Source organism: Ambystoma mexicanum, chromosome 11, assembly GCF_040938575.1.
Source record: "Ambystoma mexicanum isolate Mex_15411 chromosome 11, UKY_AmexF1_1, whole genome shotgun sequence".
NCBI classification, from domain to species: domain Eukaryota; kingdom Metazoa; phylum Chordata; class Amphibia; order Caudata; family Ambystomatidae; genus Ambystoma; species Ambystoma mexicanum.
Genome location: NC_090934.1, coordinates 52,645,156 through 52,669,097, shown reverse-complemented (window position 1 = coordinate 52,669,097; position 23,942 = coordinate 52,645,156). Strand labels below are relative to the sequence as shown.

Sequence of the window (23,942 nt, the reverse complement as noted above, 5' to 3'; positions counted from 1 at the left end):
TTTCACAGCGGTTCTGTGGGCTTGCACCAGAGAATACAGCCTGCATTCTGAGCAGTATGAACGGCCGAGGGCCTGATCCAGGGTGCAAAGACTCTTTCAGGTCCTAGAAAGAGGCTAGGAAAAAAGCAAGCAGATTCCCCCCCTCCCTCAAGACAAATGCACAATACAACCAATGTCTTGTTGAGGCACGTGGCATGCTATGACCCATAGGAGAACACGTCATTGGCAAGGAGAGGACTTCAAGTGGTCTGGAGAACCCCCATGTAAATAGGGTAACTTGGGAGATATTGGTGATGAGAGTCAAAAGTGCAGGAAATAAGAAAACAAATGCTGCAATGTGATTTATAAAGGAGTAACTTAAAAATGTGGCGGACGGACATTCACTCAATTGGCCTCAAACAATGGAAGTTAGTAGGATGGCAAAAAGCACTGCTGTGAAAGAGACCATGTGCACACACCTCCCACCCACAATGCTGAGAAGCACATGTCGGTAGACATGGTAGGATGGCCGGCAGTTCACACATCACCAATACATTCGCCCGTCAACCTGAAAAGCTGCATCCAACAGGCAGGAACCACGGGGAGGGAAGTCAAACCTACACAAACCTCATCTGTTTTTCCACCCGTACTTTTGGCATTTGAGGAAAGACTAAATGTGAGTCAAAATCGGTTTGTGGCGCTCTTTAGCCGGTGAGGAGTGTGGTACTTCCAATGCGCCACTTCTACTTTCTCTGTCTAAATGGTTCATTAAGACTCAACAGCGTAGTCAGTATACACCATTCACCTCTCCACCCCTCTCCCTAATTTCCAAGCCCACCACTACAACTTCAAGCCCAGTCCAATCTCCCAGATCCCCTAGTCATGATGGGGGCTTTCAGGAAATAACAAGGGTCAATCTGTAGGCGATGACCTTGTGCAAATCTCTGGGTGCAGTTTGTCTCAGTCTGGAGTGGATGTCCTTGTCCCACTCTCTGGTTACAGCTGTGGTCAGTCAGTTTGGAGTATAGGGGTCAGTATGGGGTGCATGTGCCAGCCTATGGGGACAGCTTGGGCCAGTCTGGAGTAGATATTCCAGTCTATGAGTAGACCTTGAGCCAGTCTTTAGAGGATTTCACAGTTTTTCGGAACGGCTCTGGTGTTGTTTGGTGTGGATTTTCCAGTCTATGCGTTGTGATGAATCCGATGGTGTCATCACTCCTTTCCCGTTTGTGACATCTCCCCATATAGCCAGGGAACGGCAGTCCCTACCTGATTCTGACCCTGGGGACACCTATATGCGTGAGGATCACATGGGGGGGAGCCAACCCTCAAGGGAGTGAAACAACATCGTCGGATGAGACATGGTATCCCCCATTTTTCCTTCTAGGGATTACCCCTCCACTCTGCATGCCTTAATAGCATATTGTCACGACTACATTCAAAGCTACTGAGAATACCTTCCCATAAATCATCAAGAACTGACTTCTCTTTCCCTGGATGTAAAAGTACTGCGACGAGGAACCTGAGCGGAGTAATGAAGATCGATAGAGGCCAAAAGCACGAGCTGCGCTCTAGTGGTTGCCAAAGCATACTTGATATCAGGACTTTTAAACCACAGAGCCAGCTGACAGAGAAAAGAATGCTGGCAGGGAGAATCTCAGCCTCTCAATAGCGACCAAGGGACCGCTGTGCTGTGCACAAGTTTGTGGAGCCAACCAACTCATGGAGGAGGCTGAGGAGAGCAGACTGCAGGAGCTGGTCCACTGGGAGAGTGGCATGTGAGGAAAGGTAGGGGAGAGTTCCGGGCACACGTAAGGCACTGAAAAGCAGCCTTCACGCTGCTCGAGCACCGAAACAACCGGAGCAGGCAAGCGGTTGCCAAAAAGGACACCGAAGCCACAAAACAGATGCAGCAAATCTAGGACAAAGGAACGGGACACCAAAGAGCTGCTGCATGACTACCGCGGAAGATCCACCGCATGCCAGAGAGCATGTGAGTCCACCCAAGGGAAGCTGGGACAATGGGGCATCTCTGCAACCCTACTGAAGGCAAATAAGAGTTAATGAAGCCTACGAGTGAGAATGGGAGACTCGATATTTTGTGAAGATACCTAATGGACTAAATATAAAATATTGTCAAGTTTGCAAGTGTGCCCAGTAAAATATATAGGAACGTCCTCACAGGAGAATATACCAGGCAGACACAAGTTACAAGAGTATTGGGTGAAGTACATAAGAAAGCCTTGGCAGGAGAGTATACCAGGCAGATTTAAGTTGCAAGTTTGTTAAATGAAGCACAGAAGACAGTCCTGGCAGGAGAGTGTACCAGGCAGATTCAAGTTGCAAGAGTGTTAAGTAAAGCGCAAAAGAAAGTCCTGGCAGGAGAGTATACCAGGCAGTTTCATGTTGCAAGTGTGTTAAGAGAATCACAAGAAAAATCCATGGCAGGAGATTATACCAGGCAAAGTCAAGTCAGACAATTTGTAAAGCAAATCACATGGGGGAGTCCTGATGAGAATACACCAGGTATAGCCGAAGACTGTATTGAAATCCTACTAAAAAGGAGAAGAAACCTAGCAGGACAGCACACTAGTTATCTGAGCAAAATAAATTAAGACTAGCAGCCAAGTTCATTTTCTGACTAGAAGAAGCCCAAGGAAAATGCATATCCTTGAAAAGATTAAAGTACAGTGAAGAGAAATCCAGGAGAAGGGAGCCATCCTCTGGTGCTGTGAACTTTATCCATCTGGATCGTTTGTGTTGGCGTTATGCCCTGTTTATACTTTATGAACATTTGTACACTTTTCAAGGCCAATGACATTCCCCTTTTCACCTTAGAGTTAATTTATAGAATTTGAGGTCCAGGATAGTATTTCTGGCAGAGGACAATTTTGCTTTGGATATCTTAACATTGGACAGACCCTTAGTTTTGTTTTAGGCAGGAAAATACCTTCCATAATAGGGACATTGAGGCAGTTTACACCCCCTTTTTGTTTCAATAAAGGTTTATGGCCAAAACCATGAATTCTCTGTGTCTGCATCTCTCTCCTTGCTCCTCACATATGGTGTCAGAAGTGGGATCAGGCACAGTTCGCACAAACTGGGGGGCCCTCAGGCTTGAAAAACAAAGCAACAGAGCCTCCGATCCATCGGTAGCTACAGAAAATTCTCATTGGATTTGACTTATGTAGTAGCAGGGTAGAGTTGGTACAACATGGAGTTAGAGTGTTAATACCCACTGATCTTGTCTTGATAGTGGACCTTAATGTGGTCTCTGAAGAGGTGGGCAGGCAGAAAGGGGAACCATTCTTTTTTCAAAAATTCAGGCTACTGAAAAGAGGTGATCTTAGTCCCGATGGTACTCACAGATCTCAGATAATGGTAACAAAAAGCTACAAAAAAGAATGGTATTAGAAATCGCCCAATCTCATTTAACAGGTCACTTAGAATAGCCAAAACACAGGCACAAATAATAAAAAATTGTGCTTACTTGTACCCTGTGTCAAAAGGCCAGCTTCCAAATGCCCCCCTCCAGCTCCACTACAGCTTTTACCTATCATTGATATACCCTTTTCCCCTATAGGCATGGACATACTTGGACCCCTTGAGCCATCTAAATTGGGGAATCATTACATATTGGTAATCGTAGATTACGCAACTCGATACCCCAAATCATTTCCATTATGCAATAATATGACCCAACAAACTCTAAAACATCTGATCCCATTATTTTTCAGGGGTTGGTTTTTCCTATTTTATCCCTACACACACAGGAAAGTTGGTCCATTTAAAACCATATCAGATCCCAGAAGCAAGAAAAGCAATAGTCAGAGTAGGAGGAGAATATGCTAAAATATGATATTATTAACCGATCTCAGTGTCCCTGGTCCTCTTGGATTGTACTTGTTGCCAAGCCAGATCAGTCGGTGGGGTTCTGTATTGATTTATGAACGTTGAAAACAGTATCTCAATTCGACAGTTATCCTATGCTGAGGATAGATGATCTGATTGATCAATTAGGGACCGCTGTTTCCCTCTACATGATTGATCTGACAAAAGAGTACTGGCAAGTACCCGTTAATCCAGAGAACAAAGAGAAAACCACCTACTCCATCCCATTGGTCTATTCCAGTTCAAAGTATTACCTTTTGGACTTCACTGGGCCCCGGCTCCATTTCAAAGGTTAATGGACCAAGTCCTTCACCCTTACTCCTCTTTTTGCGGAGCTTTAATCGATGATACAAACATTCATAGTATAACATGGGAGGAACACCCGCACCACCTATACTTTGTCACCAAGCTTTGAGGAGAGCCAGGCTTGCAGCCAACCCAGAAAAATGTCACTTGGCACAGTCAGCTGTGAAGTATCTTGGACCTTTTGTGGGTAATGGACTTGTTCAACCCAAAGTGAAAAGGTGAGAGCTGTTCAGGAAACTACAATGCGCAGAACCAAGAAAGGTCTGAGAACCTTTTTGGGATTAGTGGGATATTATAGACGATTTGTCCTCAGCTATTCTACTATCACGTCATGCCTCACTGATAAGCTTAAGAATGTAGAACCCCAAAAGATAAAGTGGGGTGATGAAGAACAAAATGTTTCGATAAACTCAAGAATATTCTGTGTAGTGAACCAGTGTTGAATGTGGCAGATTTTAACAAAGAGTTCATCTTACAAACATATGCTTCACATGTTGGGTTGGGTGCTGTTCTTTCACAAGATCACAATGGCATTGAACACCGGATTCTTTTTATCAGTATGAAGTTATATCCCTGGGAAAATAACTATTCCACAATTGAGCTTGGGGCCCTAGCTATAAATGGAGCAGTTACATACCTCAAGTACTACCTCACTGGCAGGAAGCTTAGACTGGTAAATGATCACTCTCTATTAATTTGGGTTTGCCTCTGCAAGTGCACCAATGCACAGGTCATGTGCTGGTTCTTTATACAGCCCTATTATTTTAGGGTAGATCACCGAACAGGAAGAGAGCAGGGAACCGTAGACTTCCTTTCCCGTTTACCAGTAGGTACTGAGGGAACCAGCAGCATTAGGGAAAGGGTATAGGAAGAATCCAATGGTGTCTTCACTCTTTTTCCAGTGGTGACCTCTCTCCATGTGGCCAGGAGACAGCATCCGCTACCTGATCCTGCCCCAGGGGGAGAGGGGAGTGTATATAAGGGAAGGGAGGATCACATGGGGGGATTACCCTCAAGGGAGTGACACATCATCAGATGAGACATGGTATCCCCCTTTTCCTTCTAGGGATACCCCCTCCATTCCCCTTGACTTAATGACTCCCTCGCCACCTCCCCCTTGAAAGCTACTGAGAATACCTTCCCATACTCTGCATACAAGTCATCAAGAGCGGATTTCTCTTTCCCTGGATGTAAAAGTACTATGAAGAGGAAGCTGAGCTATGAAGATCGATAGAGGCCAGAAGCATAAGCTGCGCTCTAGTGGTTGCGAGTGCACACTTGATGCCGGGACATTTAAACCTCTGAGCCAGCTGACGGAGAGAAGACGCTGACTCGCTGACTGTGAGACTCCCATCCTCTCGGTGGCGAGCGAGGGACTGCGGTGCTGTAGATAAGTCCAAGGAGTGAACCAACTGACAGAGGAGGTTGAGGATAGTAGACAGCAGGAGCCGGTCCGCTGTGAGGACAGCAAGAGAGGAAAGACTTCACGGGATATGCAGGCACTGAAATCAGCCACCACGCCTCTCAAGCACTTAGAAACCCAGAGCAGCCAGCAAGAGCCGCGATGGACGCGGAAGCCACAAAGCAGAGGAGCCAAACCTAGGAATAAGGAATGGGATGAAGAGCCACTGCATGATTCCCGCAGGAGATCTAATGCACTCCACAGAGAGCCGGTAAGTCCACCCAAGGGAAGCTGGGACACCGGGGCATGTCAGCAACCCTACCCAAGGAAAATAAGAGTACATGAAGGATATGAGAGAGAATGGGAGACTCAATATTTGGTAAAGAGACATTACAGAAATATAAAATATTGTTAAGTTTGCAAGTGTGCCCAGTGAAGTATAAGAGAAAGTCTTGTTAGGCGACTATACCAGGCAGACACAAGTTACAAGAGTATTGAGGGAAGCATGTGAGAAGCTCTGCCGGAGAGTATACCAGGCAGATTCAAGTTGAAATAGTGTCAAGTAAAGCAGAAAGGAAGGTCCTGGCAGGAGAGTATGTGTAAAGCAAATCACATGAGGGAGTCCTGATAAGGATACATCAGGTAAAGCCAAATACTGTATTGCAATCATAATAAAGAGAAGACACCTGGCAGGAGAGTACACCAGATATACAAGCAGAATTAAGACTAACAGCCAAGTTGTCTTGCATACAAGTTGTTTTGCTGACCAGAAGAAGCCCAAGGAAAACTCATATCCTTAAAAAGTTTAAAGTACAGTGAAGAGAAATCCAGGGGGAGGGAGTCATCCCCTGGAACTGTGAACTTTATCCCTTTGGAACGTTTGTGTTGGAGATGCCCCTTTTTCTTTTGTTTTTGAACATTTGTACACTTTTCAAACCCAAAGACATTCCCTTTTTCACCCTCAAGTTAATTTATGGAGTGTGAGGGCCAGGATAGTGTTTCAGACACAGGACGTTTTTGCTTTGGACATCTTGAAATTGGACAGCCCTTTAGTTTTGTTTTAGGCAGGGAAATACCTCCCACAATAGGGACAGTGAGGGATTTTTCAACCCCTTTTTGTTTTGATAACGGTTTATGGCCAACTCTGTGTCCGCATCTCATTTCTACCTCCTCACAGTGCACAGTTTGGACCAGTCTAGAGTGGATTTCCCAGTTTTTGAGTACGGCTCTGGTGATGTTTGGTGTGGGTATTCCAGTCTATGCGTACACCATGGACCAGTCTATAGTGGATGTTTGAGTCTCTGGGAACAGCCTACATCAGTCTGGAGTGTATTTACAAGTCTCTGGCTACAGCTGACAGCAGTCTGGAGTGGATTTGGAAATCTATGGGTACAGCTGGGATCAGTCTGGAGTAGATGGTCCAGACTTTGGGTACATGTGAATCAGTGTATAGGGAATGGTTCAATCTCTTAGTAAACCTGCAGCCAGTCAGGAGTGGATTTCACAGTTTTTGGGTACAGTTGGAGTCAGTTTGCAGTAGATGTACCAGTCCTTGGGTATAGGTGGTACCAGTCTTTGGGTACAGGTGGGGCCAGTCTTGATACACCATGAGCTAGTCAGGAGTGGTTTCCCAGTCTCTTGGTAAACCAGTATTGGCTTGCAGTGAATACTAGTCTTTGGGAATGGCTGTGGACTGTTTGGAGTCAACGTTCCAGGCTTTGGGTACACTTGGTTCCAGTCTCGAGTGGAATTCCAGTCGATGGGTACAGCTGGGGTTTGTATGGAGTACATGCTCCAGTTTATGGGTACAGGTGAGGGTTACTTTGGAGTGGATGTTTCAATCTCAGGCCACAGCTGGAGTCAAGATTGAGTAAATGTATCCATTTATGAGCAGATTGCAAGGTCAATCTGGAGTGTACATTTAAATCTCTGGGTACACCTGCAGCCAGTCTGGACTGGATTTTCCAGTCTATGGGTACAATTGGGATCAGTCTGGAATACATGTTCCCACCTATGGGTGCAGCTGTCATTCTGGAGTGGATTTACCAGTATTAGGGTACAGCTGGGGTTAGTCTGGAATAAATGTCCTACTCCATGGGTACAGCTGGGGTCCGTCTGGTGTGATGGTCCAGTCTCTGGAACCAGGTGGTGTCATTTACTGTGAATGTTCCAATCTATGGGTACAGCTTGGGCCAGCCGGGAATAGACTTCTTAGTCTATGGGCAGAGCTGGAGCAGTCTGGAGTGGATGCTCCAATTACTAGGTACAGCTCAGCTCAAGTCAATCTGGAGTGTTTTTTTTAAATCTCTGGTTATAGCTGGTGTCAGTCTGTTGTGATAGTTCAGTCCCTGGTGACAGGTGGCATGGAGCAGACGTGGATACATTTAGGTTGATTATAGCTTTGATTAGTCAGGGGTGGGCATTTCCGGTCTTGGGTTATAGTTGGGATGAGTTAGGGGTTGGAGGTCCTGGTCTTATGTTATAAGTAGGATGAGTTAGAAGCGGGGATCTCAGTCTTGGCTAGAGCCAGTGTTGGTGTGGGGTATGGTCTTAGGTCATAAGGGATCAGTCAGATGTGGGTAGTTCTGGTATTGGGTTACATCTGGGATGACTCAGATGTAGGGGGCTCTGGTCGTAGCTGGGACAAGTTATTTGTGAGGAGTTACAGTCTTATGTTATAGCTGGGATAGTCAGCTCCGGACGAGTTTTAGTCTCAGCTGTGGCCATTCAGGTGGTGTTTGGGGGTTTACAGTCCAGCGTTATAGTTGGTATTGTCAGTTGTGGGTTGCTCCACCCTTTCCTTAGAGCTGGGAGGAGTCAAGTCATAGGTGCATCCATGCTTCTAGACTCTTGTTAGATCTGGAACGAACCTGAAGCTGTGTTAAGTGATGAGTTTTTACTACCCACTGTGGTGACAAAAGGCCCTTTGGGTAGCTTGCGCTATGTGAGTAAGTAAGTAAGTGTACTCATTCATTTACCATGAGCTCCTAGTTCACACAGCCACAGTGATGGGGTGTGGAGATTCCCAGTTACACCAGATCATGGACTCTCTCAGCCTGGCAATGTGAACTCCAACTTGCCCATAGAATAACAAATAAACATGCCTTTTAAATACTGATGCAATTAAAATAAGGAAGGGCCCCGTGATTGCCTGAGGGATGTTGCTTTTACAAGTCACCACGAAAACAAGACATTGAGAAATGAAGAGAAGCCAAAGTGGGTGAGACTAACATGGCGTTGCTGGCGGTGGCGGCGGACAGAGCCGGGCTGGAGATCACTCTGCGCTTGGAACATTGAAGCAGCAGGCTACCGCAGGGCTGTTTCCCACTGCACCATGAGACACAGGATGCACCGCCACACACACATGCAGCAGGGAAAAAACGGAGAAAGGTTAGACATGAGAAGAAGAGAGGAAAACAGTGAAAACTAAGAGGGGAGAACAATCCAGAAAGGCACGTTCTTGGGGAGGAGGGGAGCAGGAATGGCTAAGAACTAACCAAAAAAACATGGATATGGAGAAACAACAGGTGGTGATGGAGGGAGAAACAGGTAGAGCCAGAAGAAGAGAGAAAAGGCTACAGCCAGTGGGAGCGAGAAACATGTAGTAATAGAAAGAGAGAGAAGATGATAGAGACAAAGGGAGAACCATGTAGGGACAAAGCAAAAGAGAAACATGTAGAGACAGAGGAAGTGCAAAATGGGCAGTGGGCACAGGGAGTTAAAACATGCAGCGATAGAGGGAGAAAGAAATAAGCTGAGATAGAAGGAGAAAGAAACAGGCGGAGATAGAGGGAGCGAGAAACATGGTGAGACAGAGGGAGCTAGAAAAAGGCTGAGATAGAGGGAGCGAGAAACAGGATCAGATAGAGGGAGCGAGAAACGGGTAGACAGAGGGCATGAGAAATAGGTAAACAGAGTCTATGAGAAATAGGTAGACAGAGGGCATGAGAAATAGGTAGACAGCGGGTGTGAGAAACAGTCAGACAGAGGGCATGAGAAACAAGTAGAGACAGAGGCAGGGAGACACACATAGGTAGAAAGAGTGAGAAGCAGGTAGAAACAGATGGACAAGACACAGGTAGCCAGTGGAAGAGGGAAGCAGGTAGAGAACGAAAGAGAGAAAACTGCGTAGAGGTAAAAGGAGAAAGAAATGTACAGAGTCCGAGGGAGAGGGAAGCGGGGAGAGTTGGGAGAGAACATGGATAGGGGCAGGGAAGAGAATAGCAAGCAGAGACACAGGGAAGGATATGCAGAAAGAGACAGATGGACGGAGAAGCAGGGAGAGAAAGGGGAAGAGAAGCATAGAGAAACAAGAGGAAAGAAGCAGGTAGAGAGAGAAGCAGGCAGATGGAGTGAGAAGCACTGAAGACAATGGAAGAGAAATGCTGGTAGAGAGAGAGAGAGAGAGAGAGAAAGAAGCAGGTAAAGATAGAGAGAGAAACATGCTGAAACAGAGGGAGAAAAACAGGTAGAGAAAGAGAAGATACGTAGGTAGACAGTTAGAAGCAGGAAGAGAGACAGAGAGATAAACAGAGATAGAAGGAAGAAAAACAATGGGCAAAAGAGGGAGCGAGAAGCAAGTAGAGGCAGAGGGAGCAAGACACATTTGCAGACAGGAGTGTGAAGCATGTAGAGAGAGAGAGTGAGGTGCCGTTAGCGGGGGAGAGAAAAGCAGGTAGAGACAAAAGGAGAAACAGGTAGAGGAAGAGAGACAGACAGCGAGACCAAGAAACTGGTAGGGACAGGGAAAGAGAGAAACGTGTAGTAACAGATGGAAAGAGAGAAGTTAGAGACAGAGACATGTCGAGGCAGAAAAAGGGAAACATGCACAGACAGAGGAAACGAGAAACATGCTGGGAGAGAGGGAACACGAAACAGGCCGACAGAGTGCGTGAGAAACGGCTAGAGACACAGATAGAGACACAAATAGGTGAAAAGTTTAAGAAGCATGTAGAGACAGAGAGGGAGAGAAGCAGGAAGAGAAAGACTGGCAGAAGATGCTGGATGAAACAGGGCAGAGAGAATCGGGTAGAAATGTATGGAGACACATGTAGCGAGAGAAGGAGAGAGAAATAGGTAGAAATAGAGGGATCAAGAAACCAGTAGCCAGAGTGAGAGGGAAGCAGGTAGAGACAGAAGGTGGGAGAAGCAGGTACAGAAAGAAAACCGGGTAGAGGCAGACGGAGAGAGAAACAGGTAGAGACAGAGGGAGAGAAAAACGGACAGGCACAGGGGAGAGAGTAGCAAGCGGAGAGAGGGAGTGATAAGCCAGAAGAGACAATGGGAGGGAGAAGCAGAGAGAGAGAGAGGGAAAGAGAAACAGGGAGAGACTGGGAGAGCGAGAAGCAGGTAGACAGTGGGGAAATAATCAAGTAGAGAGAGGAGGAGAGAGAAGCAGGCAGATGGAAAAGCAGGTAGAGACAATGGGAGAGAATGGAAGGTAGAAAGGGAGAAGAAAGCAGGTAAAGATAGAGGGAGAGAGAAACACGCTGACACAGAGTGAGAAATGCAGGTAGAGAGAGGGAAGAAAAGTAGGTAGACAGATAGAAGCAGGCAGAGAGAGACATGTAGAGATGAAAGAAAACCATGTGAAGTGAGAAGAATCTAGAGAGAGGGAAAGAGAAGCCACGGAAGGGGAGAGAATAGTAGATTGAGACAGAAGGAGAGAGAAACAGGTAGAGACAGGAGAGGGAAGCTGGTAGAAACATTGAAAAGGAAAGCAATGGTAGATAAATACATCTGAAGGAAAATAAGAGAATTGTGACAACTGGAAAATAATTATGTACAAAGAAATTATTAAATGAAAGGGAAGATATAAAAGGCAGTCAGATGAATACATAGAAAAGAAGAAGTAAGCAAAAGAGGAAGCAAATGTAGAAAATCTGATCAGCACAAGAAGGAATAATAGAACAGAAGCAGGCATAAGCTAGGAAGGAAGGGTTGGTTAGCAAAGCTGCCTGAATCGGTGTGTTCAGAACAGCTAGGGATGGACAGCAAAATCCAGACAGAAGGAGAGGCAGAGCTACCTTTAGGATGGGGCCAGACTTCAAGCATACCATGAGCCAGTCCAGCTGGGGGCGAGAAGTCGCAAATCAGTCGTCACAGTTACTTAATCCATAGTTGGCTACTGCTCAGAAACAACTGGCTAGTGCTATAAGCATAACGTGGCCTGGTGAAGGCATATGGCAGTGACACAGCCTGAGTAGACACTGAGCAAGGGACCCTATTAGCGCGCCCCAGCACAAACACAGAGAAGTTACTTACCTGTAACACGTGTCCTTAGATTTACTTTAGAAAACATCCCTCCCAAACTATTCTACTTAGAAATTGCCCTAACATAGTAAACCATGATTTTCGCTGGGAACATTTCTCTAGAAATCTAGTCATGCAGCATTGTATCCATTTTGCTTTTCTACTTGGACAAGGTGATGGATTTAGAATAGCAGTACCTTGTGCAATGTTAGTGCCAGAAACAATTAACAACATTGGGAAGGTACAGAGGTACAGCACTGCAAGTACTTGTACAGAAGAGTATTAAGATAAGTAATTCCTCCTTCATCATCACCGGCTCTAAAAGACTTCCCAGTTTTGAAGTGAATATCAAACATTGATCAGTAAGAGATGAGGGCTCTCAGGACTTCTGCCTTCACCCCCTTGCTCCCACGGACCTCCAGCACCACTCAGGTAAGCCGTGTACCTGTTTGCTTCTCTCTGGTAGGTCCCAGCGTTACCCGAGCAGCTGCTGCGTCTCTTGAGGCTCCTGTAGCGTTCGGAGCTTCATCGCGGTCTGCAGCAGTTCTCCTGATGTCTACTTCTCTCCGGCGGTGTGTCCTCTCTCATGGACACTTACCCAGTGCTCTGGATGCCCAGAGGTTTCACACGCCAACAGCTGAGCAGTCCTTGCTTCTTGGACCCTGCACAGCTTCTCGTCCTCCGCTCTCTGCTTTTTCCTCCTGCTGGCTTGCATCCCTTTCACTGCTGCACGGCTCACCGGATTCCTTCCTGGAGGATAGCTCTCCTATTGCATCGCAGCTGTGGCATGTTTGAACTCCTGCATTAGAAAATGGAGTTGCTTTGGGCCAATCACATTAGTTGAGAAGCTAGAGCGCTCACTCTGCTTCTCCAGAGTGATCCTTGGACTCCGGATCATCATCTTCTTCTCAGTCATTGGGAAGCTAGAGTGCTTATTCTGTTTCTCCATAGTGATCCTTGCACTCCTGATCATCTTCTTCTTCTCAGGCACTGAGAAGCTAGCATGCTCATTCTGCTTCTCCATAGTAATCCTTGGACTCCTGATCATCATCTTCTTCTCAGTCATTGAGAAGCTAGAGCGCTCATTTGGTTTCTCCATAGTGATCCTTGGACGCCTGATCATCATCTTCTTCTCAGTCATTGAGAAGCTAGAGTGCTATGGAGACTCCTGATCATCATCCTCTTCTCAGCCATTGAGAAGCTAGAGCGCTCATTCTGTTTCTCCATAGTGATGTGATCATTGGACTCCTGATCATCATCTTCTTCTCAGTCATTGAGAAGCTAGCGTGCTTTTTCTGTTTCTCCATAGTGATCCTTGCACTCCTGATCATCTTCTTCTTCTCAGTCATTGAGAAGCTAGAGTGCTCATCCTTTTTCTCCTTGGGCTCCTGATCATCATCTTCTCAGTCATTGAGAAGCTAGAACGCTCATTCTGTTTCTCCATAGTGATCCTTGGACTCCTGATCATCATCTTCTTCTCAGTCATTGAGAAGCTAGAGTGCTCATTCTGTTTATCCATAGTGATCCTTGGACTCCTGATCATCATCTTCTTCTCAGTCATTGAGAAGCTAGAGTGCTCATTCGGTTTCTCCATAGTGATGTGATCGTTGGACTCCTGATCATCATCTTCTTCTCAGTCATTGAGAAGCTAGAACGCTCATTCTGTTTCTCCACAGTGATCATTGGACTCCTGGTCATCATTGACCTCTTATCACATTCCATAGAGCCAGATGTAAGATGCTTTGCATTCTTTAATGTTTGAATCTTGCCAAGTACATTAGGTTTTCCAATACTTGAAGTAGAGTGATATGCAACATACTTTGCCTTCTACAATGTTTTAATCATGGCAAACATATTAGATTTTCCAATACTTGAGATAGAGCCATATGCAGCATAACTTGCATTCTCAGGGTTTTTAATATTATCAAGTATGTAAGTGGACGAACCTGACAATAGCAGACTTTGGGGTGAAGGCGGATTTCCCAAGGGGGAATGGTTTAGGTGTACTAACTTTGTTGTCTGAGCATGGTCGTCCCCAATCCCATAAGGGGGTTCCTCCCCCATGTGATCCTCCTTCAGCGCACCACGCCCAGGGGCCCTATTGCACTTTGGACGCACGGCCCTGGCCACATGGGAGAGGTCTTGCCTAGGGGAGAAGGGATGACATCCTCCGATTCGTCACAGTACAGGTCAATACAATGGTACATAAAAGTGAGGTGTTTCTGAGGTGTGAAACAACAGCCATGTGGCAGCCTTGCACATTTCACCTAAATGGATTTAACAGTAACTGTTCATGTTCATGGACTCGAGTTGCATTAAAGTGTTTTACACCCATATTGGCAATTGTTTGATTATGATCTTATCAGTGAATTAGTCCACAAATGTGAAAATCAATTTTTTTATTCAGATTTCAGCTATTCACAAATCTGACTTATGCCACCACAACTTTCTTCGCAGGGCGCTTGGAGCATCTTCTCCACATCGGACACCCTATTAACATAAAGGTCAGAAAGAGTGTAAGAATTCATACTCCCACTCCGTCAAACAATAAATATATTCGAGAAAGCAAACAGGTTAGTGGGAAGCGCTACACCACTCTGTGTTCCCTGTGTGAACATCATGTCTATGATTTATGGATGCACTCGCACATAAAAAACTACAACAAAAAAAGAGGAATTTAGTCTTGCGCATCTCGTAACTTAACTATCGTTTCATTACCACACTGTTTCTTTTCGTTACGTCACATCTTTTTTTTTTGCCAGCAGGAAGGACCATTGATGGGAGCGAAGTAACCATCCAATTATGTAACTATACACATGGAATAATTTGAACATCAGTAGACGTGTCTGCAAAGTGGTTGCTAATGGTTAGTTATCCATTGGAGCAGTTCTATTGATGACCTTTTGGAAGCAAAGCAAGTCTGGACAATTCTGTGCAGAGATTAAGTTGTTTACATCAAACCACTTTGGCAACAGCCACCACCCGCACAGAAACAGTTACATTTCTGGATTCAGAAAAAAACTTCACTTCAGAACCACGAAGCAATTTTGCAAAGTCACCGACCGCATTATGATTGAAATGTTAAGGGTCCAAGACCGGGAGCTAATGAAAAGATCATGGCCACAATAGCAATTCCGAAGAATCAGTCAGATCGCTTGAGAGATTGCAAGGTTTGAGGAAGGAGGGGAACACGTGTGTGTGAATCTGAAAGACATTATCCACAACAGCTTATTGAATACTGCTGCAAAAGTTGCAAGACAAGCTAACAGAACTATGTAACTGACACAGAATAAGAGGCTGCAATGCAGGAATGCAGTCAGATGTGGAACGGAATCTGGGTCGATGAGCAGGCAAGTTATATCCACCATACTGAAATGTTGGACAAATAGGATAAAGACCATGAACTAGGGAGAGCATTCCAGCGAAAAAACAACATTTTAGCCTTCAAAAGACTTTGTGACTTTTTATTTAAAGCCAACATCAGTAGGGCAACTGAAAACCAAACTCAAAGGACTCTGGGACCAGGAACCCTGTTCAAATTGCAGTTGCTGCAACAAGATTGAAGGACCAATAGATTGACATCCACCAACGAGGGGAGAAATCATAATTGTGGTGAGTTCCTCAAAATCCTCATATTTATCTGTCAGAGTATAGGGCCTTTAGGGATGGGGAGGCCCCCCACCCCCCATGGTTGATTGAGGTGAGATCCCATTGGCTCCCTGATCGCCACGAGGCACAGTAACCCTTCCCACTGAGGGAATATGGAGACAGAGTGAAGTAAAGGCCCCAGGAAGCCTCGCCTCCTGGTTTGAATCGATGAGAGGCCGAACACTCAGAGGAAATATGGAATATTATTAAGGAGGCTGCAACCTGCAGTGCTTACCTGTCACGCTGAAACGAAACAGGCAAGCGCCATTTCACGACACATGCATACAGCATTTACCTTGGGTGCGGACAAGCATCATCTGACTGAAGACTAGGAGATAGAAGCATGTTAGCAACTCCTATCACAGAGCGAGCAGACAAAGCCAGGAAGAAGCAGTTTCATGTGACGGGGAGTACCCCCACAGGGCAGAATCCATGATGGCGCTGACTACTGTGGCATCCTTTAAACTCTCACAGTCCCTTGGGGGGAGGAATCAAAATCCCAGGGGAACTAACCAATGGGTAGAAAGGGAGGAAGATAGAAGGGACTGGGAAAGGCCAGCCATGGACCGATTCCCCAGGGATGCAAAAGTGTCGGTTTCTGCTCCCTTGCACCCATAGACGAACCAGAGGAAGGAGGAATCGCAGCGAACCGCAGTCTGGTGGAGCCCTGCTTGGCTCTGGGAGAAGGAAGGGCCTGTGGGAATGCTAGTATCACTGAAGGGAAGCCAGAGCAGTCTCTGTCCTTAATCCTCTGAGAATTAGAGGTCCAATCAATGTCCTCCACTTGCAAGCCTCAGGTTCCAAGCACTGCCTGCGGTAGGAGGAACATAACAATATTGTCTTCTTAAAATGCCCCAGAAAAGGGGGGAAGAATACATATCATGTCATAGGTTACCAAGAAGGTCCTGTGGGGGTCTGACACCAGCCAGAGAAGAGCTCAAGCAGGCCGTCCATCCCCTCAGACCTAACACAAGGGAGGGAAGCAGGTCAGATGAGGAGGCAAGAATACCAAAGGCCTGGGGAGAAAACAGTCCAAAGAGGAATACCATGGAGGAAGACAGATCTGTGCAGGACGCCAAGAATAACAAGCCTAGGACCTAACGCCTTAAAGCCATGAACTGAAACCTACGAGAGACTGTCCTAAATCAATACACCAGAAAGTCCTGAGACAGAGGCTACGTGCAGACCAGGAAGGCCTCCCAACTGTCCTGGGAGAGGTCCAGGACCAGGAGCCAAAGTAAGAGCACAACTCGGAGAAGGCGGAAAAAAGTCCACACCAGCTAGAAGATGCCTAAAGGGAGTGGACATGGTGAAAGCAGAGAGGATGAGGGGAAGACCCAGAATCTGGGTAACCCACCTAGAAACTGTTCACCTAACATGGGCATGCCCTTATAAAGGAGAGGGAACTGTGAGATCATTGATTTTGGCCAATTATTTGGATGTAGTATGGGTGCACTCGGCTCACGACAGCTGTGCTGAACCAGAAGAAGAACTTGGATGATTAGAGGTCATTTTCAAGGAGTTGTATTAAAATAAAAGACCCACAATGCCTAACTAGCCCTATTGCTATGAGGCAAGTTCCCTACCTAGTAAAAGAAAAACTAAGGGTGTACTTTCAAGTCCAATATAAAGTTCTTCGGTCCAAATCCTATCCAACTAACTGGCCCTACCACTTTAGAAAACAACATCTAACTAAAAGGGAAAGGTGAGGCTTTCCACAATAGCCTCAGTAGTGCCTGGCCCAATTTATACTTGCTGGGTTCTTGGGTTTCAACTTTCCTTTTTCTTTCCAGTCTTTGTAGTATGGGGTTCACTCTCTTCTGTTAATAATGAAAACTGTCTCTTTTTGTGAACATTTCCATTCCTCCAGGATTTCTTCTAAACAAACAAAAAATGATCCTCCTTCGAGGCACTGCGTTTTCCCAAAGTCCTGTTATCCTCATAAAAGTTATTTTCTTTCACCCAAGTTGTTTCACATAGGGCGGCTGTCCACCCACCCTGTCCTATCAGAGTACTGTACCTTCTGTTGCCTTCTCAGCCTTGATTCAAAGTGTTCATAACTCTTCCCCCATCCCCCTTTCATAGGATATTTGCATCCTCAGGTTTCTCAGGCTCCCGTAGCCTTGGTAGCTTTCCCAGATGTTATTCGCAATGTTTGATTTTATCAATCGCCATCATAGGGTAGTTGCACGCTCTGGTTTCTCAGGCTTCTGTAATCTTGATATCTTTCCCAGCTGTTATTCTCAATGTTCATATTTGTATCACTCCCCCTTTCATTGGATATTTGCACAGTCCAGCTTCTCGGGCTCCTGTGACCTGGATAGCTTTCACAGTGGTTAATTACTATGTTTGTATTTTGTCAATCCCCATCATAGGGTAGCTGCATGCTAGGGTCTCTCAGGCTGCCATATACTTGGTAGCTTTCCCAGGTGTTAGTCACAATCTTCATACCTTGTAACAATATGCTCTCTGTTGGGTTTCTCAGGCTCACATAACTTCGTCGGCTTTCCCCGAATCTACTTGTCTCTGTAGCTACTGCCCGACGTGTGCGGAGCTCCGGGACTCAGGCTCCTTGATATGATCTGGTCTAGGCATCTGTTATGGGCTAACCACCACTCATTGGTGGTCGCACCACCAGATGAGATGCAGCGATTCAGTCTCTGCTCCCTCTCCGACTTCGGCTCCATGCTCGGGTACAATGCAATCCTCAGGCATTCAGCTTGCTCTCCCTCCAAGATGCCACTTGTTCCACGGCCCAGCGTGGCTAAGACCCTCCAGGACGTCAATGAAGCAGAGGCTCGCCTCTGCGTAGCGCCTCCCTTTCCTTCATATGAGTTTCCTCTCCTATACAAATCACAGGAATAAACAGAACAGTGTCCTTCTTCACTGACCATGGCGTTCAGGCTGTGTTCAGCATTGCCTGTAGCCAGTATATGTAAAAAAGGATCTTTGCAAAACATAGTCGCTGCAGGAGATAATAAAGTCGATTCCACATCCATGTATGCGGACAAGGTGGTTTGGACTGAGAGCTCCGCTCTGGAATAGGAGTCCTTGTCCCCAAGAGGAGAGTAATTCCCAGTGAGGTCCCACTTGCCCAGACCCCTAGGGATGGTCTTGCAAAGCGGTATTAAAGGACCAATTGTCCAGATTCCAGTTTAAGGATAGGATTCAGGATTTTCAGTTGGCCAGCGTTTGGAAACCTCTGTTGTAGAACAGGGAATCACACACAGAAAAGGAGGGAGAACGTAGGTAACCACCAAAAGGGAAATGACACAATTTCTTATCGAGGGTCTTACACCCATACGCATTGTTCCCACCTTAAAACGATGAAGGTAAGTTCAAGACTAACCGTAGTGTTGCGTGTCTCACTTCACGGCTTCCGACTTATAACTCCAGTTCATCAAGACTCATAGTTTAACTGCTCATGTGCTGATGTAGCTCGGTCTACGTGTGCAAAACACGCCATAGAGCAGCAAAGAATCATATCATACAAATAACATCAGAACCCAAACCAGGTACACATCGCTTGGATTATATTTCAAACCTGCAAACAGCACAGTACCACAACTGAAATATCAAATACTGAAACACGCACAACACCACCGCTGCAGTTGGAACCACTGGAAAAAACAAACAACAGGACTCCTACTGGATTTACAAACTAGGTGGCCTCCATGCAGAAGGCCTTAATGAGATGTTTGACTTTCACTGCTAAATCAGATCAGTTGCCAATCAGAGGTGGGAAGAATGTTACCTGTAGTACAGAGTGTGATGCGAAAAGAAGGGCCCATGACTTATACATTGTGGGTTACTGAAGCAGGGTCTGGTACATATCCCTGTCGGGGGGGGGGGGTACAGGGACTATTCTAGATTTTATGGAAGAGGCCTATACCAGGGGCCCTGTCCCAGAGGCAGAGAGCAAGGGTTGGGGGCTGGGGGGAGCCCAGTCCCCGAATCCCACTCACGTGTTGGATGCTAATGTGGGTACAACCACCTGTCACATGATGCCTTCCAGTACGTCTTCTGCCCAGAGTTCTCGTTTGTCTTTTTCAGGACAGCAACTCCCAGAATGCACCCAGGCACAACCAAAAAAAGAAAAAGAAAGCAGTCGGAACCAGGGGAAAGGAATCCAGAATAGACATGGAACGGACTGAGATTGTTCTTGCCAAACAGAGATAAGACACCCAACACCCGACCTACTAAACCCAGATGGAACCCTTGTGAACCTTGGGTCAACAGAAAACCAACTGAGAGATGACTGAGAGACAGAGAGTGTGGGGTATATAGGTGAGGTCATGAGGTGTGGATGGGGACAGAGTGACCGGGCTGAGGAAAGACAGTGTGGCAGAGTGCTGAAGAGTGGGTGTACAGTGCAAGTGAGGTATTGGTTGTGATAGAGTGTGGCACCATTTGACTGTACTGTGGTGAGGGGGGTGTAAAGATGAGTGAGAAGCATAGATAACAATATATATATATAGAGAGAGAGAGAGAGCAGTGTAGGGAGGAATTATAGAGAGTGATAAAGAGAGTGTATGGTAGGAGGGTGTGGAGACAGTGCAATGCGCTAGTGAGGTTAGTGTTGAGAGTGGAGTGAAGAAGAAAAAGGGGGCGTTGTTGGAAGAGAAAGGTACGTTTAGGACACAGAGCCATAGACAGGAGAGAGAGATAAAATGAGAAGCCTGGGAGGTTGATAGTAGGCAGAGAAGCAAGAGAGGGGAGGAGAGTAGAGGGTGTGGCGGAAGGAGTAGTGAGATCCGAGAGATGGAGCACGTGGGGGAAAGAATGGACACAAGGCACAAGAAAACTATTATTACTACAGAGGAAACCTGGATAGTGTACGATTAGGGACCCCTTGATAGAACCTTGGAGGGAGCCAGCTAGATAAAGCTTTTGCTTCGAGGCCCTCTCCTGTAGCTGGCTTTTAGATTCTAGGGGTTACCGACTGCCACTTGCCAAACCTTGGGTTAGGAAAGCCCGGGCTAGGTAAGCGGGAGCCCACATGAGATCGAGACTGAGAATCCCTTAGAGACCATTTTGAGTGATTTCCAAATAAAAACCCTTGGACCATCTTTCGAAGCCTGGAAGTAATCGAAGCCATCCGTGACGTTAGTTACATTTGACTAAGAAATATGTTACTTGTTGTTCCGCTGCATTTTACCAGGCAACACAAAACGATGGAACGACTGCTACTCCAGCAGTAAGTGTGCTGCCATGTTTGCTTTCAGGAATAGGCTTTGTTGTTTAATAAGTTTGTGGATGTAATAGTTCACTTGTTCAAGAGCAAACGTTTAAAATATATCGATTGATAATGAGTGTGGGAATAACATCTGTTGTCATTTCATACCAATCTCGATAGAACCAGATGAACTGTGCACTCGCTAATACAACCAGATGAAGTGTGCACTCGTTAATACAACCAGGTGAAGTGTGCACTCACTAATACAACCAGATGAAGTGTGCACTCACTAATACAACCAGATGAACTGTGCACTCGCTAATACAACCAGATGAAGTGTGCACTCACTAATACAACCAGATGAAGTGTGCTCTCGCTAATACAACCAGATGAAGTGTGCACTCGCTAATACAACCAGATGAAGTGTGCACTCACTAATACAACCAGATGAAGTGTGCTCTCGCTAATACAACCAGATGAAGTGTGCACTCGCTAATCATTGGGAGCGTCCCAGGGAAACGATATCAGAGATCACCAATAAAAGATCTGCTCAGCTTACATTTTCTCAACTCTCTCCTTCTTAAGTAACAGTTAAAATACCATCTACTTTCCAGCTTAAAAGGGCTTGAAAGGGAAGCCCATGAGCTGATCCAGGTATTGAGGAAGCCACCACACTCGAGCTGAACATTAGGCTATGCCAGAAATGACTTTTCAACAGTCTGACCCCTGAAACGTGAAGCTTTGTGCAGAGCAACGTAGTCCCGAGTTTGCCATAGTGAACTGGGCAGAGGTGGTGGTCGTTATGGACTTTGGTGGCGTCTTCTTCTCCGGGTTCGGACTCTTTCAACACTGGCTGCTCTTTGCATCATGTTTTGTTTATTTTTCTTAATTTAATTGAACTTTGACTTTTTAGACCCAACACTCTTGTTTCTACGCAGCTATCTGCATTCTGCTGTCCAATTCTGGGGCCTTTTTTTGGCAAGTTTCTCCTCAAAAGTGTGGCATCCAGGGAAGAAGCCAGAAACCGGACGCTAACATGTCTATCATCTTCGGTGCCGGCTTCTTGGCTGTTGTTAACTACTCTGAATACGATAAATCAGTGTGATAATTGAATTTATGCGTGGACTGGGAAATAACACGTAACCTTTTGTGAGATCAGCGATTGAGTGACATGAAGAAAATGGTTGATGTGACTTTCACACGACCCAAGACCTCACACATCAGCGAGGTGCTTCCAGAGAAGGACAGGAAATAGCCCATTTTCATAATCTCTTGCACTCAACTGTGTAAGGTTAATTCTGCCCTGAGGACTTGGATGCTGTTTCATTGATTGCTCTACCATTGCGGCGGTCATCAGTTCGTTCATGCATTCCTCTTCCATGGGGGCCGCCAGCACTCCATTAGCCCCAGGTAAATCTTTGATGTAGTGATGGACCATGATGGGGTAGGTACATCGCTTTGGAAATCTGTGTTACCTTTCATACAACAGTGTAAATGTTTCCGCTTGTGCTAGTGAAGAAACAACTAGCGTGAATGAGGACTGCATCAGCATTTACCCTTTCCAAAGGCAGATAGTTCTAGGTCTATGGTAACTGCACCAACACATATATCTGGAGCCTCCTTCTGAACTTCTGCTTGATACCCCAGCAGATTACAGCTTCAGCATACTTGCCCCATGGGAGGAATACTATAATTATTTTAGTCTAGTCATTCAGACAGATGTAAGGTGACTTTATACAAAAGCAGGATCTGAAGCTGAGGCTCCAGGCTTCTTATACAACCGGCTAGCAAATGTGAGAGAAGAGGGGGGGGGGGCGGAAGCATGTCACAGAACACAATGGCAAACGTCCTAAGCTCTGACGTCCATTTTAGGCGGATTCAGAATGTATTGGCAATTGTCTGGTAACTCCTTGACAAGACAGGTCATCCTCAGGTGCAAACCAGGAAGGAAGTAAAACTCCTTCAAAACTGGAAGCATTTACCCTTAAGGTCGATGGAATTGTCACAGATGATAGTGTCCAAGATGACTCTTTGGGGGCTTGCTACGGGTGTAGGCGATCGGCGGATCCCAAACAGCCCTCCACTTCTGAAAGACAGTCCTACCTTCAGGATCAGACAATCACTTTCAGTCTAGATCTTAATAGGGAGCTTGTGTACCAGGATTATGTAGCGTAGAGGTTGAACCAAACACAAGATATTCCACAGGTGAGCAGCGGAAGACTCTCTTAAAAATTCAAAAATGTTCTTGCACCTGGGATTAAAGCTTCAGTGACTTTATGAAAATTGACCCTGATTCAAATAACTTTACAAGGGGTTTCTGTGATCCATGAACTGACGGTGTAGGATGTAACACACGGATGTGACTCTACAACGAGCCGATGCTAGAAAGGTGGAAAACCAGTTGGCAGAAAGTCTGAGCTTTGTGACTCACCCTGCGCGTTGCTTCTTCGACTTATCAGAGATCCCATCCCTGGACATCAGTTTATTGAAGACTATGATCCCGATCAGCATGTTCACCTGCAGCGAGGGAGGAGAGCGGGGGCAGAAAAAAGAAGGACAGCAGAGGGAAAGAAAAGGCGGTGAAAGGAGGGGGTAAAGCAGAAAAGATCCCTGGTTAAAAGCTTGCATCGCCAACCGACTCCAACACACAGGCTCGAAAGAAACGCTGCAACCCTCAAAGCTTTCTCATCCCCCCAGCACCGCCTATGCCATCAATATGAAGGGTTCACGTGGGGATACAGCGTGATATTGGCTGACAGTGCCTCTAGTTTAGGAATGTGGTAGCGCAAGGATGATATGGACAAGTTCCCTGCTACGCAAGTTCTCAAAAACATCATGATCCAACTCAGAGACACCAAGCCACAAGGAGAAAACAAGTAGCTATGAGGACAGAGGTCTGCGCTGCGCCCACTGCCATTACCCATGGTCTCTATGGCAGAGTACTAGGTTATCAAAGATAGAGGAACACGTGCAAATGAGAGAAGCATAGCATCCAATTGTTACGAGGGGGAGGAGAGTGATCAGAGATGACAGAGTAATGTTAAGTGATGGAAAAAAAAGAAATGGACACATATCATGATGGGTGCCTTGTGATGAGTTAGAGCAATGTTAAAGTAAGCGACACTATCTTACAGACAGATAAAAGCCTAGGCGTACCCTCACTGAGCATCTAACCTGAGATAGCACCAAACTTACCAGGACAATCACTGCAGCAGGCCCAACGAATGCATAGAGAAGACCCCCTTCCAAGGACAACCAGCAGCTGCAAAAAATGGAAAGCCTGTTAGA

At 46.0% G+C, this 23,942-nt stretch overlaps 1 protein-coding gene across 12 annotated transcripts in view; it reads right to left on the bottom strand.

Moving 5' to 3' along the window:
- Nucleotides 1–23,942, bottom strand: part of ADGRB2 (adhesion G protein-coupled receptor B2) — a 1,170,899-nt gene that overhangs the window by 222,797 nt on the left and 924,160 nt on the right. For 8 of the 12 annotated variants that reach the window (XM_069622503.1, XM_069622504.1, XM_069622505.1 and 5 more), the window contains 3 exons: nucleotides 23,850–23,916; nucleotides 23,086–23,171; nucleotides 8,810–8,905 (listed from right to left, as the gene is read on the bottom strand). In XM_069622503.1, coding sequence (XP_069478604.1) covers nucleotides 8,810–8,905; nucleotides 23,086–23,171; nucleotides 23,850–23,916 — 249 coding nt within the window. The remainder of the gene's footprint in view (nucleotides 1–8,809; nucleotides 8,906–23,085; nucleotides 23,172–23,849; nucleotides 23,917–23,942) is intronic. The other 4 variants (XM_069622506.1, XM_069622512.1, XM_069622510.1 and 1 more) reach the window with 1 other exon arrangement.